This window comes from Lactuca virosa, chromosome 2, assembly GCF_052849685.1.
Source record: "Lactuca virosa cultivar CGN04683 chromosome 2, Lactuca_virosa_CGN04683_v6, whole genome shotgun sequence".
Classification (NCBI taxonomy): domain Eukaryota; kingdom Viridiplantae; phylum Streptophyta; class Magnoliopsida; order Asterales; family Asteraceae; genus Lactuca; species Lactuca virosa.
The window spans coordinates 151,314,191-151,326,401 of NC_136427.1; the positions used below are offsets into that span (position 1 = coordinate 151,314,191).

The 12,211-nt window shown below is 47.8% G+C and overlaps 1 protein-coding gene across 1 annotated transcript; it reads right to left on the reverse strand.

The window, feature by feature from the left end:
• Positions 1 to 9,952: 9,952 nt before the first annotated feature.
• Positions 9,953 to 10,423, reverse strand: LOC145157877 (uncharacterized). Its single transcript, XM_079076852.1, has 2 exons — positions 10,315 to 10,423; positions 9,953 to 10,245 (listed from the first exon to the last, which is right to left on the reverse strand). Exons 1-2 carry the CDS (start codon positions 10,421 to 10,423, stop codon positions 9,953 to 9,955), a joined length of 402 nt encoding a protein of 133 aa, XP_078932978.1.
• Positions 10,424 to 12,211: the final 1,788 nt, after the last annotated feature.

Here is a 12,211-nt window from a genome sequence, read left to right on the forward strand (position 1 = left end):
TCTCAGTAGTACTGGTCTGGGGAAATCGCTATCACTGTGTATCGGACAATACATATATGTGGGAATCACTATCACTATATATCAATAAGTACTTGCATGGGAAAATCACTATCACTATGTATCAGACAGTACTTATCTGAGGGAATCATTATCACAATGTATCAATAAGTAGTTATCTTAGGGAATCACTATCACTAAAGTCTGAGTAAGTGCTTGACCGAGGGATCACTACTCCTCTAGGCATCAATAAGTAATTGACGGATGGAATATTAATCATGACTATCTTAAAATTATAGTTGATTTTTAGATAAAAATATTAATCACGACTACCCTAATGATAAGTGATCGAAATATTAAACAATCATATATATATATATATATATATATATATATATATATATATATATATATATATATATATATATATATATATATATATAACGCTTGGTCCAGGTAAGAAATAAATATATTAATTTACAAGTTTTGGGATGGAACTCGACGAGTTGGGAGGCTCCAACTCGTCGTGTAGAGAGCTTTCCAACCGTGTATCTTTGAAGGTCTACTCGACGAGTTGGAAGGCCCCAACTCGACGAGTTAAAGGCTGAACATGAAACCCTAATTTTTAGGGTTTGCACCCTATTTAAAGGCCTTAAGCCTCATTGTTAGCCTCCCTTATCGCCCCCTTTGTCCAGAGAAACCCTAGTCCGTGCTTGTTCTACCATTTTAAGTGTGTGAGAACCTAAAGAGTGCCTTTTTGGTGTTTACTTAAAGAAACTTGGAGTGGGTGGTGCAAAGCTGAAGGGAGAGGCTGTAGATCCGGTCTCTACTATGTTGTGGTAGCCATATTAAGGTATAAAGTTGATACCTTGGTCATCTATTTGCTAGATCTCTTTATTTGAGAGTTTGTGGTCATCATTAGCTTATTTTGGGATCATTCTTGGATTTGAGCATGTCATGAAGCTATAAATTCAGATCTGGACATCTCATGGCCTCTTTTGACTTAAAGTTGCCATCTTTATCAAGTTTTGGCCCTCCTTCATGCCCTAAATCCATTAATAAGCTATGATAGAGTGTTTTAGCCCCCTTAATGCCATGCATGGATGTAAAGTTAGCAACATTACGTGGTATCTCATCCCTAGGGGATCAGATCTATAGTTTGGAGCATTAGACTCGCTTAGTAAGTGGCTGAATATGTTAGGACTGGGAAAACTCGACGATTTTCCTTTCCAACTCGGCGGGTTGGCCCAAGGTTTCCTCGATCTTCTGATCACTGTTCGAACTCGACGAGTTGATGTGATAACTCGGCGAGTTGACTAGGGTTTTTCCCGGTTCTATGAGAACTGAAGGAACTCGACGAGTCGGTAGGTGCACTCGACGAGTAGGGTAAACATGGACTGCTGACCTTGACTGTTGACTTTGACTTTGACCATGGTTGACCAAGTTTGACTTTAAGGGTATCTTTGGTATTTCAGGATTTTGATGAAGTTAGTCACATGGTGGTTGTAGGCAGTTGAGTTCGAGGCTGTGAGTTGGGATTTGATCTTACCAGTTCAACATTTCTTGAGAGGTGAGTCACCTCACCATACCAATGGGTCGAAAGCACCAAGGCCGGCCCATTATGTGATATATGGTACACTAGTTGATTATGTGATAAGCGGTATACTAGTTGATTATGTGATATGTGGTATACTAGTTGACTATGTGATATGTGGTATACTAGTTGATTATGTATTATGTGGTATGATAGTCGTCTCTGTGATACTTGCATGGAAGAACCCGGGGGGAGCCCGTGGCACTTGGATATTAGACTATGTGGGGGAGGCCATGGCATTCCAGGTAAAAACCGTGGGGGGATCCCTTGGCACATAGGTATAAGACCCTGGGGGAAGCCCACAACATCCTGGAGTAAGACCATGGAGGGAGTCCACGACATCCTTATATGTTTAGTCGCATGGCTTGTATAGGTGATATGTTTTATATGATTATGTGGATTGTGTGGGGTATGTTATGGGGAACTCACTAAGCATTAGCTTACAGTTTGTTGGTTGTTTCAGGTACTTTAGGATCTAAGGGCAAGGGCCCGGCATGATGGCGTGGCATTCACTCTCTAGCATTCTATTTGGGACACTCTGATATTATGAATGATTTGTCTAATGTTATGGATTTTGGAAAACAAATGTGATTGGAATTATATATTTTATGGAAATGATATTGTTATTTAAAATGAAAAATTTTATCATAAATTTGGGCTGTTACAAGTTGGTATCAGAGCCTTGGTTTGAGGGATTCGAGCACACCCTCGGGTATGTCAAAACTCAAACTGAGGAAATGGTAAAATCGTTTTTAAAAAAAGGGAGAGTGCAATACGCATAATCGGCCGAGCTCAAGTAAGTGGTTCCCCAATAAGTTAGCCATGCTATATTGATATTTGGAATTTGATAATCGGATGGATTTTGCTATGTGTATGCTTTCAAATTTGTATACGTTTAGGATTGCATAGCCCTAGAATGAAGAATTCTGCCTTATTACTGTTCCTTGTATGGATTGTGGTCTAGGGTAGAAGCTTATTTGAAAGTCTATGTGGTTCTATTTGTGTATAACTTGCATGCATAGGGAAACTTGTTATGTCTGCTGGGATTCTGGTTTGATGGGGCTGAGCAAATCTTAGGATAGCCTAGGATTTGAGTATGTGGTAGGTTGTGAGATATGTTTTGTTCTGGGACAAATTAGAGTTAACAGGTATAGCCTTGGGGAAGGTACAGGTAGGTGTGGAAGGTAGTATTGGGCCCGTACTACTGAATGCACATGACTTGTACCCGAACCAATGTTAGATCTAGAAGCTCTAAGGAGAACGATGTGGAGGAATCCCCTTTTGAATATCTTGATAATTCTGGTATATGGTATTTTAAGTTCACAATGGTGGTGACGCGTCATGGAGCAGGGGGATCTGGATCAGGATCATGATCAGGATCTGGGTCGGGCTATGGTGCAGAGCCTATTGACGAGAGGTTGCGCAAGCTTATCGCACCCGAGGTTACGAGGGGCATCCCTGACACTACCCCAGTAATTTCGGGACCGTCAAGGAAGGGATGATGGAGATCATGGAGGAGCGGCTCAGGTCTTTCCGAACCGAGATTACTGCGGGCTAAATCAGGGCCCGAATTCCCTCGTTTCGGGAGTTCAAGGCGTGTGGGGCGCCTGAGTTCTTTGGGATCAGGGACCCCATAGGTAGTTGACGATGGGTGGTAGACATGGAGAATGCCTAGCGCACGAGGCTTTGCCCCGACGCGGCTAAAGTGGGGTTTGTTTCGTGTATGTTGAGGGACCGAGCCAGGTACTGGTGGGAGGAGGTAACCAGCTAGGTGGGATCAGCCAGAGTGGTTGAGATATCATGGGAGGAGTTTGTCAGGCGCTTTGATTTGGAGTTTGCACCATCCATTGAGGTGCAACGGTTAGTGAGGGAGTTTAAGGAGCTACAGCAGACCACCGAGACTGTGGCAAAGATCACCGCCAAGCACTATTGATTCCATAGTATACTACATATGAGGATATGAGGAGGACGAGGTATCATTCCGTGCTAAGGGATGATATTCGTGAGTTCGTGAGATTTTCAGGGTGCAAAACCCTGAATGGGATGGTGGAGAAGGCCCGGGAACGGGAGATTGAGTTAGAGCTCCGCACGAAGCGGAAGCCGGAGCAGGTTCAGGCGGCTATAGGCCAGGCTAAAAAGCCTAAGACCTCTGATTCTTTCAGTAGGGGCCAGCAGGGTCATGGCCGGTGTGCCAAGTGCGGTAAGCCGCACAGTGGGGCTTGTCGAGCGGCAGAATTGGGATGTTATGGGTGTGGCCAGCCGGGCCACGTGAGCATGGATTGCCCCAAGAAGGACTTGATTTGTTTCCACTGCAACCAGACCGGCCATAAAAATTTTGATTATCCGAGGTTGCAGGGAGGAGGAAGAGCAGTGGCGGTGCCTGCTCCCGCCATAGCGAGGATCACTGATGGCCGCCCTGTCAAGGTGGAAGCTCCTGTGGTGAAGAGCCATGCATTTCAGTTGACTACCGAGGAGGCTCGGGCAGCACCAAACGTCGTAGCTGGTACGTAATCTATTTTCCTATTGATATTTATTTGTTATGCTTATGTATCTATATATGTGCACTTGTATAGGGACCTTTTTAGTTAATGGTATGTCGGCTCATGTTCTTTTCGATTCAGGAGCTACCCGATCGTCCGTATCTCTTGCGCTCTGCAAGAAGTTCTGGGATTTTCCGGGGACATTGGATTCCCCGCTTGAGGTTGAGCTTGCGGATGAACGCACTGTGTGTGTTGCGAGGGTATATCGGGACTGTGTCCTGAATGTGTTTGGGGAAAGGTTCCGTGTCGAACTGGTTCCGATACCATTGCGAGGGATGAAGGTGATCGTCGGAATGGACTGGTTGGGGGCCAATGGGGCCATGATTGATTGCGAGCACCAGCTGGTGAGAGTTCGAACCCCAAGTGGAGGAGAACTGGTTTTTCATGGGGAGAGGGCCTCACAGGGGCCTACCCTCTGTTCGGCTGCAAGGGCTAGGAGACTTCTTCATCAGGGTTGTTCGGGAGTTTTGGTATATATCTCGGATACGAGGGTTGAGACCACGAAAGATTTGGGAAGTGTACCGGTTGTACGGGAGTTTCGGGATGTATTTCCTGAAGAGTTACCTAGGGTGCCTCCGGAGAGGCAAGTAGAGTTCCGCATTGATTTGGTGTTGGGTGCCGCTTTAATAGACCAGGCACCGTACCGGCTAGCTCCGCTCGAGATGCAGGAGCTGTCTACGCAACTTCAGGAGCTGCTAGACCGAGGGTTTATCCGTCCGAGCAGTTCACCGTGGGGAGCACCGATCCTGTTTGTGAAGAAGAAGTACGGGTCACACAGGACGTGCATCGATTATCGGGAGCTGAACAAGCTAACGGTGAAAAACCGTTATCCGCTTCCGAGGATCGATGATTTGTTCGATCAGCTGCAGGGTGCATCTTGCTTTTCTAAGATCGATCTTGGGTCGGGGTACCATCAGATGAGGATTAGGGATGGGGATATACTGAAGACAGCTTTCAGGAATCGGTATGGTGACTACGAGTTTGTGGTGATGCCATTCGGGCTCACCAATGCCCCAACAGCGTTCATGGACCTCATGAACAGGGTGTGTAGGCCCATGTATGATCGATCTGCGATCGTTTTAATTGATGATATCTTGGTCTATTCTAAGACCAATGAGCAACATGAGCAGCATCTGAGGGAGGTATTGGAGACGCTGAGGACGGAAAGGCTTTATGTTAAGTTCTCAAAGTGTGATTTATGGCTGCGTGAGGTGCAGTTTTTAGGGCATATCATCAACCAAGAGGGTATTTTGGTTGATCCAGCTAAGATTGAGGCAGTGATGCAATGGGAAATACCGAAGAATGCATCCGAGATCCGTAGCTTCTTGGGCTTAGCGGGGTACTACCGGAGATTTATTCAGGATTTCTCCAAGATCGTCGTACCCTTAACTCGCTTGACCAAGAAGAATGTGACTTTTTGGTGGGGCCCGGACCAGCAGTTTGCTTTTGAGACCTTGAGGCAGAGGTTATGTGAAGCCCCCATTTTAGCCCTACCCGGGGGATTGGATGATTTGGTGGTGTATTGTGATGCATCTATTTCGGGATTAGGGGCCGTGTTGATGCAGAGAGGGCATGTGACCGCGTATGCCTCGAGGAAACTGAAGTCTCATGAGGCGAGCTACCCCACTCATGCCTGGAATTGGTGGCAGTTGTGTTTGCCCTTAAAATATGGAGGCATTACTTGTACGGAGTCGGGTGCACCATCTTTGCTGACCACAAAAGTTTGAAGTATTTTATAGATCAGTATAACCTTAACATGCGGCGGAGGAGGTGGTTGGATGTACTGAAAGATTATGATTGCGAGATTTTGTACCACCCAGGGAAGGCCAATGTGGTGGCCGATGCCATGAGCCCCAAGGCGGCGAGTGCTCCGATTAGGGATGTTTGTTTGGGGATGACGGTGATTTTCCCTTGTTGGAGATGATCAAGGAGGCTCAGGTGGAGGGATTGAAGAAAGAGAACTGGAAGATAGAGCGGATTCGGGGTCATATTCCCTTGTTTGTTCGGGATGGTCGGGGTCTTTTGACACAGTTTGGCTGAGTGTGGGTACCGGTATCTGGGGGAGTGAGACATAAGATCTTGGAGGAGGTACACAAGTCCAAGTTCTCTATTCATCCAGGGGCCACAAAAATGTACAGAGATCTGAGGTTGAGTTACAGGTGGCCCTGCATGAAGCGAGAGGTCGCTTGGTTTGTGGAGCGGTGCTTGACCTGCAGGAAGGTCAAGGCCGAACATCAGAGGCCTCACGGCAAGGTTCAGCCGCTACCCACTCCCATGTGGAAATGGGAAGAGATCACTATGGATTTCATCATGAAGTTACCGAGGACGGAGAAGGGTGTGGATGCCATTTGGGTCATTGTGGACAGATTAACGAAGAGTGCCCATTTTATTTCGATCTACGAGAGCATGTCTGCTAAGAAATTAGCAGATATTTATGTGCGAGAGGTGGTGGTCATGCACGGGGTACCCTTATCGGTGGTCTCGGACCGGGATGTCCATTTTACCTCCCAGTTCTGGAAGAAGTTCCATGAGGAGTTGGGAACTCTATTTCATTTCAGTACCGCTTACCACCCCGAGACAGATTGCCAGAGCGAGCGGATGATCCAAACGCTCGAGGATATGCTGCGAGCATGCGTATTGGATTTTAGAGGGAGTTGGGATACATACCTCCCACTAGCAGAGTTTTCATATAATAATAGTTATCATGCTAGTATCGACCGGCCCTCGTTTGAGATGTTGTATGGTCGGAGGTGTAGGACCCCAGTAGTTGGGGTGAGGTTGGGCACGGAGTCATGGGAAGCACCGAGGTGGTGCTTAAGACTACCGAGTTGATCCAGCAAGTGCGCGACAGGCTGCGGGTCGCTCAGAGCCGTCAGAAGAGCTATGATGACCGGCGTCGCTCGGATCTCGAATTCCAAGTGGGAGACTTCGTTTTGATGAAAGTGTCGCCATGGAAGGGTGTCCTTATTGCGAAGGACCTTAGTCTTCCTATCAAGAACCGCAACGGGCCTCTCAATGTAGTTTAGGCTCTCATCCACCTGTATGTCGTCCATAGAAACAACCACGACACCGTCTGTGACACACTTCCGAAGCTGGGACACGTGGAAGGTGTTGTGTATCTGGCTAATCTTGTCAGGTAGATCCAATCAATAAGCCACCTTGCCCACCCGAGCAGTAATCCTGAACGGTTTGATATATCGGGGCCCTGGCTTGCCCCTCTTCCGAAACCTAATGACACCCTTCCATGGTGACACTTTCAGCAAGACGAAATCCCCCACCTAAAATTCGAGATCCGATCGGCGCCGGTCAGCATAGCTTTTCTGACGACTCTGTGCAACTCGCAGCCTATCGCGCACCTGCTGAATCAAATCCGTAGTCTTGATCACCACCTCGGTGCTCCCCATAACTCGATGCCCTACCTCACTCCAGCAAACAGGGGTCCTACACCTCCAACCATATAACATCTCAAACGGTGGTCGGTCGATACTAGCATGATAACTACTGTTATCATGGAAACTCTGCTATGGGAGGTATGTATCCCAACTCCCTCCGAAATCCAACACGCATGCCCGAAAAATATCCTCGAGTGTCTAAATTGTCCTCTCACTCTGTCCATCCGTCTGGGGGTGGTAAGCCATGTTGAAATGTAACTTAGTGCCCAGTTCCTCGTTGAACTTTCTCCAGAGTCTGGATGTAAATTGGACATGTCGGTCAGAGACCACCGACACTGGCACCCCGTGCCTAACCACCACCTCTCGCACATAAATATCCGCTAATTTCTCAGCGGATATGCTCTCAGAGAATGGAATAAAGTGGGCACTCTTCGTCAATCTATCCACAATAACCCATATGGCATCCACACCCCTCGCCGTGCTTGGTAACTTCGTGATGATGCCCATGGTGATCTCTTCCCATTTCCACATAGGAATGGGTAATGGTTGAACCTTGCCGTGAGGCCTCTGATGTTCAGCCTTGACCTTCCTGCAGGTCAAGCACCGTTCCACGAACCATGCGATCTCCCGCTTCATGCAGGGCCACCAGTATCTCAACCTCATATCCCTATACATCTTCGTGGCCCCCGGGTGAATAGAGAACTTGGATCTGTGTGCCTCTTCCAAGATCTTCTACCTCACACCCCCGGTTACCGGTACCCACACCCAGCCACACTATGTTAGGAGACCTCTACTATCCCAAACAAATAGGGAAACTGACCCCGTATCCGCTCTATCTTCCAGTTCTCTTTCTTCACACCCTTCACTTGAGCGTCCTTGATCATATCCAACAACGGAGAAATCATTTTCATCCTCAAACAGACGTCCCTAATCGGAGCACTTTCCGCCTTGCGGGTCAAAGCATCGACCACCACATTGGCCTTACCTAGATGTTACAAGATCTCGCAATCATAATCTTCCAGTACATCCAACCACCTTCTCTGTCGCATGTTTAGGTTCTGTTGATCCATCAAGTACTTCAAACTTTCATGATCATTAAAGATGGTGCACCGAACTCCATACAAGTAATGCCTCCATATTTTAAGGGCAAACACAACCACCCCCAATTCCAAGTCGTGAGTCGTGTAGTTCGCCTCATGAGGCTTCAGCTGCCTCCAGGCGTATGCGATCACAATACACCATCAAATCATCCAACCCATCAGGTAGTGCTAAGATCGGGGCCTCACATAACCTCTGTCTCAAGGTCTCGAAAGCCAACTGCTGGTCCGGACCCCACCGAAATGTCACATTCTTCGTGGTCAAACGAGTCAAAGGTACGACGATCTTGGAGAAATCTTGAATGAATTTTCGATAGTACCCTGTTAGACCCAAGAAGCTATGAATCTCAGAAGCATTCTTTGGTATTTCCCACCGCATCATCACCTCAGTCTTGGTTGGATCAACCAAAATACCCTCTTGGTTGATGATGAGCCCCAAAAACCGCACCTCTCTCAACCATAAATCACACTTTGAGAACTTGGCATAAAGCCTTTCCATCCCCAGCGTCTCTAATACCTCCCTCAGATGCTGCTGATGTTGCTCTTTGGTCTTAGAATAGACCAAGATATTGTCGATAAAAACGATCACTGACTGATCCAACATCGGCCTACACACCCTATTCATGAGATCCATGAACGCTGTTGTGGCATTGGTGAGCACGAATGGCATCACCACAAACTCATAGTGACCGTACCGCATCCTGAAAGTTGTCTTCGGTATATCCTCATCCCTAATCCTCATCTGATCGTACCCCGACCGAAGACCAATCTTGGAAAACCAAGATGAACCCTGCAGTTAATCGAACAAATCATCGATCTTCGGGAGCGGATAACGGTTTTTCACCATTAGCTTGTTCAGCTCTCGATAATCAATACACATCCCGTGTGACCCGTCCTTCTTCTTCACAAACAGGATCAGGGCTCCCCACGGGGAACTGCTCGGACGAATAAATCGTTGGTCTAGCAACTCTTGAAGCTGCGTAGACAGCTCCTGCATCTCAGGCAGAGCTAGCCGGTACGGTTCCTTGGCTATCGGATCGGCACCCGACACTAAATCAATGCGAAACTCCACTTGCCTCTCGGGAGGCACTCCAGGCAACTCCTCAGGAAAAACATCCTGAAAGTCTCGTACAACAGGTACACTATCCAAATATGTCGGGGTCTCAACCCTCGTATCCAAGATATATGTCAAAAATCCCGAATAACCCTGATTGAGAAGTCTCCTTGCTCTCGCAGTTGAACAGAGGGTTGGCCCCTGCGAGGCCATCTCCCCATGAATAACTAGTTCTCCCCCACTTGGGGTTCGAACTCTCACCAGCTGGCGTTCGTAATCTATCTTGGCCCCATTGGTCCCAGCCAGTCCATCCCGACAATCACCTTCAGCCCTCGCAATGGTATCGGTACCAAATCAACCTGAAACCTCTCCCCAAATACATTCAGGATACAATCCCAATATACCCTTGCAACACTCACAATGTGGTCATCTGCAATCTGAACCTCAAGTGGGGAATCCAAAATCCCCGGAGTCTTCCGGAACTTCTTACTAAGCGCAAGAGATACGAACGATCGGGTAGCCCCCAAATCGAAAAGAACGTGAGTCGACATAACATTGACCATAAAGGTCCCTATTCATGAGCACATATATACACAAAAGCAATACAATTCAATATCAAGCAGGAAAATAAAATATGTACCAGTCACGACGTCTGGCGCTGCCCGATCCTCCTCAGTAGTCAACTGAAACGCACAGCTCTTCACCGTAGAAACATCTGCCTTAGCATGGCGGCCATCAGTGATCCTCATTGTGGCGGGCGCAGGCGCCGCCACTACTCCTCCTCCTCCCAGCAACCTCGGACAATCGGACCGCTTATGGTCGGTCTGGTTGTAACGGAAACAAATCATGCCCTTCTTGGGGCAATACCTGCATATGTGGCCCGGCTGGCCACACGCGTAACATCCCCAGCCTGCCGCTCGACAAGCCCCACTGTGCGGTTTACCGCACTTGGCACACCGGCCACGGACCTCCTGGCCCCTACTGGAAGAATCTGAGGTCTTAAGCTTTTTGGCCTGGCCTACTGCTATTTGTGCTTGCTCTGGCTTCCGCTTGGTGCAGAACTCCAACTCCATCTCCCGCTGACGGGCCTTCTCCACCATCTTATTCAGGTTTTTGCACCCTGTAAAGCTCATAAACTCTCAGATATCATCCCTCGGCATGGAATGATATCTCGTCCTCCTCATGTCCTTATCTGTAAGCATACTGCGGAATCAACAATGCTCGTTCCCGAAACTTGGCGGTGATCTCCGCCACAGTCTGGGTCGTCTGTTGGAGCTCCTGAAACTCCCTCACTAACCGTTGCATATTAATGGGTGGTGAAAACTCCAGATCAAAGCATCTGACAAACTCTGCTCATGTCATCTCTACCACTCCAGCTGTCCCCACTTGACTGGTCACCTCTCCTCACCAGTCCCAGGCTCGGTCCCTCAGCATACACGAAGCAAATCCCACCTTTATCACATCAGGGTAAAGCTCACAAACTCTCGGATATCATCCCTCAACATGGAATGATATCTCGTCCTCCTCATGTCCTCATCAGTAGAATACTGCGGAATCAACAGTGCTCTTTCCCGAAACTTGTCGGTGATCTCTGTCACAATCTTGGTGGTCTGTTGGAGCTCCTAAAACTCCCTCACTAACCGTTGCACCTCAATGGGTGGTGCAAACTCTAGATCAAAGTGTCTGACAAACTCTGTCCATGTCATCTCTGCCACTCCATCTGTGCCCACCTGACTGGTCACCTCTCCCCACCAGTCTCGTGCTCGATCCCTCAGCATACACGAAGTAAATCCCACATTTGCCACATCAGGAAAGAGCTCGTATGATGGGCGTTCTCCATGTCTGCCACCCAGTGTCGTCTAACTATGGGTCCCTGACCTCGAAGAACTCCGGCGCCCCATACGCCTTGAACTCCCAGAACTAGGGAGTTCGGGCCCCGACCTGGCCCGCAACAATCTCGGCTCTGAATGACCTAAGCCGCTCCTCCATGATCTCCATCATCCCTTCCTTGACTGTCCCAAAAATCAATGGGGTAGGATCAAGGATGCCCCTCATAACCTCGACTGCAATAAGCTTGCGCAGCCTCTCGTCAATGGGTGCTAAACCCTTGCCTGACCCAGATCCGGATCATGGTCCTGATCCTGACCCCCTGCTCCAAGTCGTGTCACAACCATCATGATAAGACAGAATGATCTAGATAATAATAAAAAAAAGGATCCTCCCATACCGGTTCTCCTTAGAGCTTCCAGATCTAACATTAGTTTGGGTACAGGTCCTGTGCTTTCAGTAGTACGGGCCCAATACTACCTTCCACACCTACCTGTACCTTCTCCAAAGTTCTACCTGATAACTCTAATTCGACCCAGAACAGAACATATCTCACGGGCTACTGCATAACTCAAATCCTAGGCTATCCTAAGATTTCCTCAATCCCATCAAACCAGAACTCAATCAATCATAACAGGATGCCCTATGCATGCAAATTATACATAGAACAGGATCAAATAGACTTTGAATAACAGACTCTACCCTAGGAG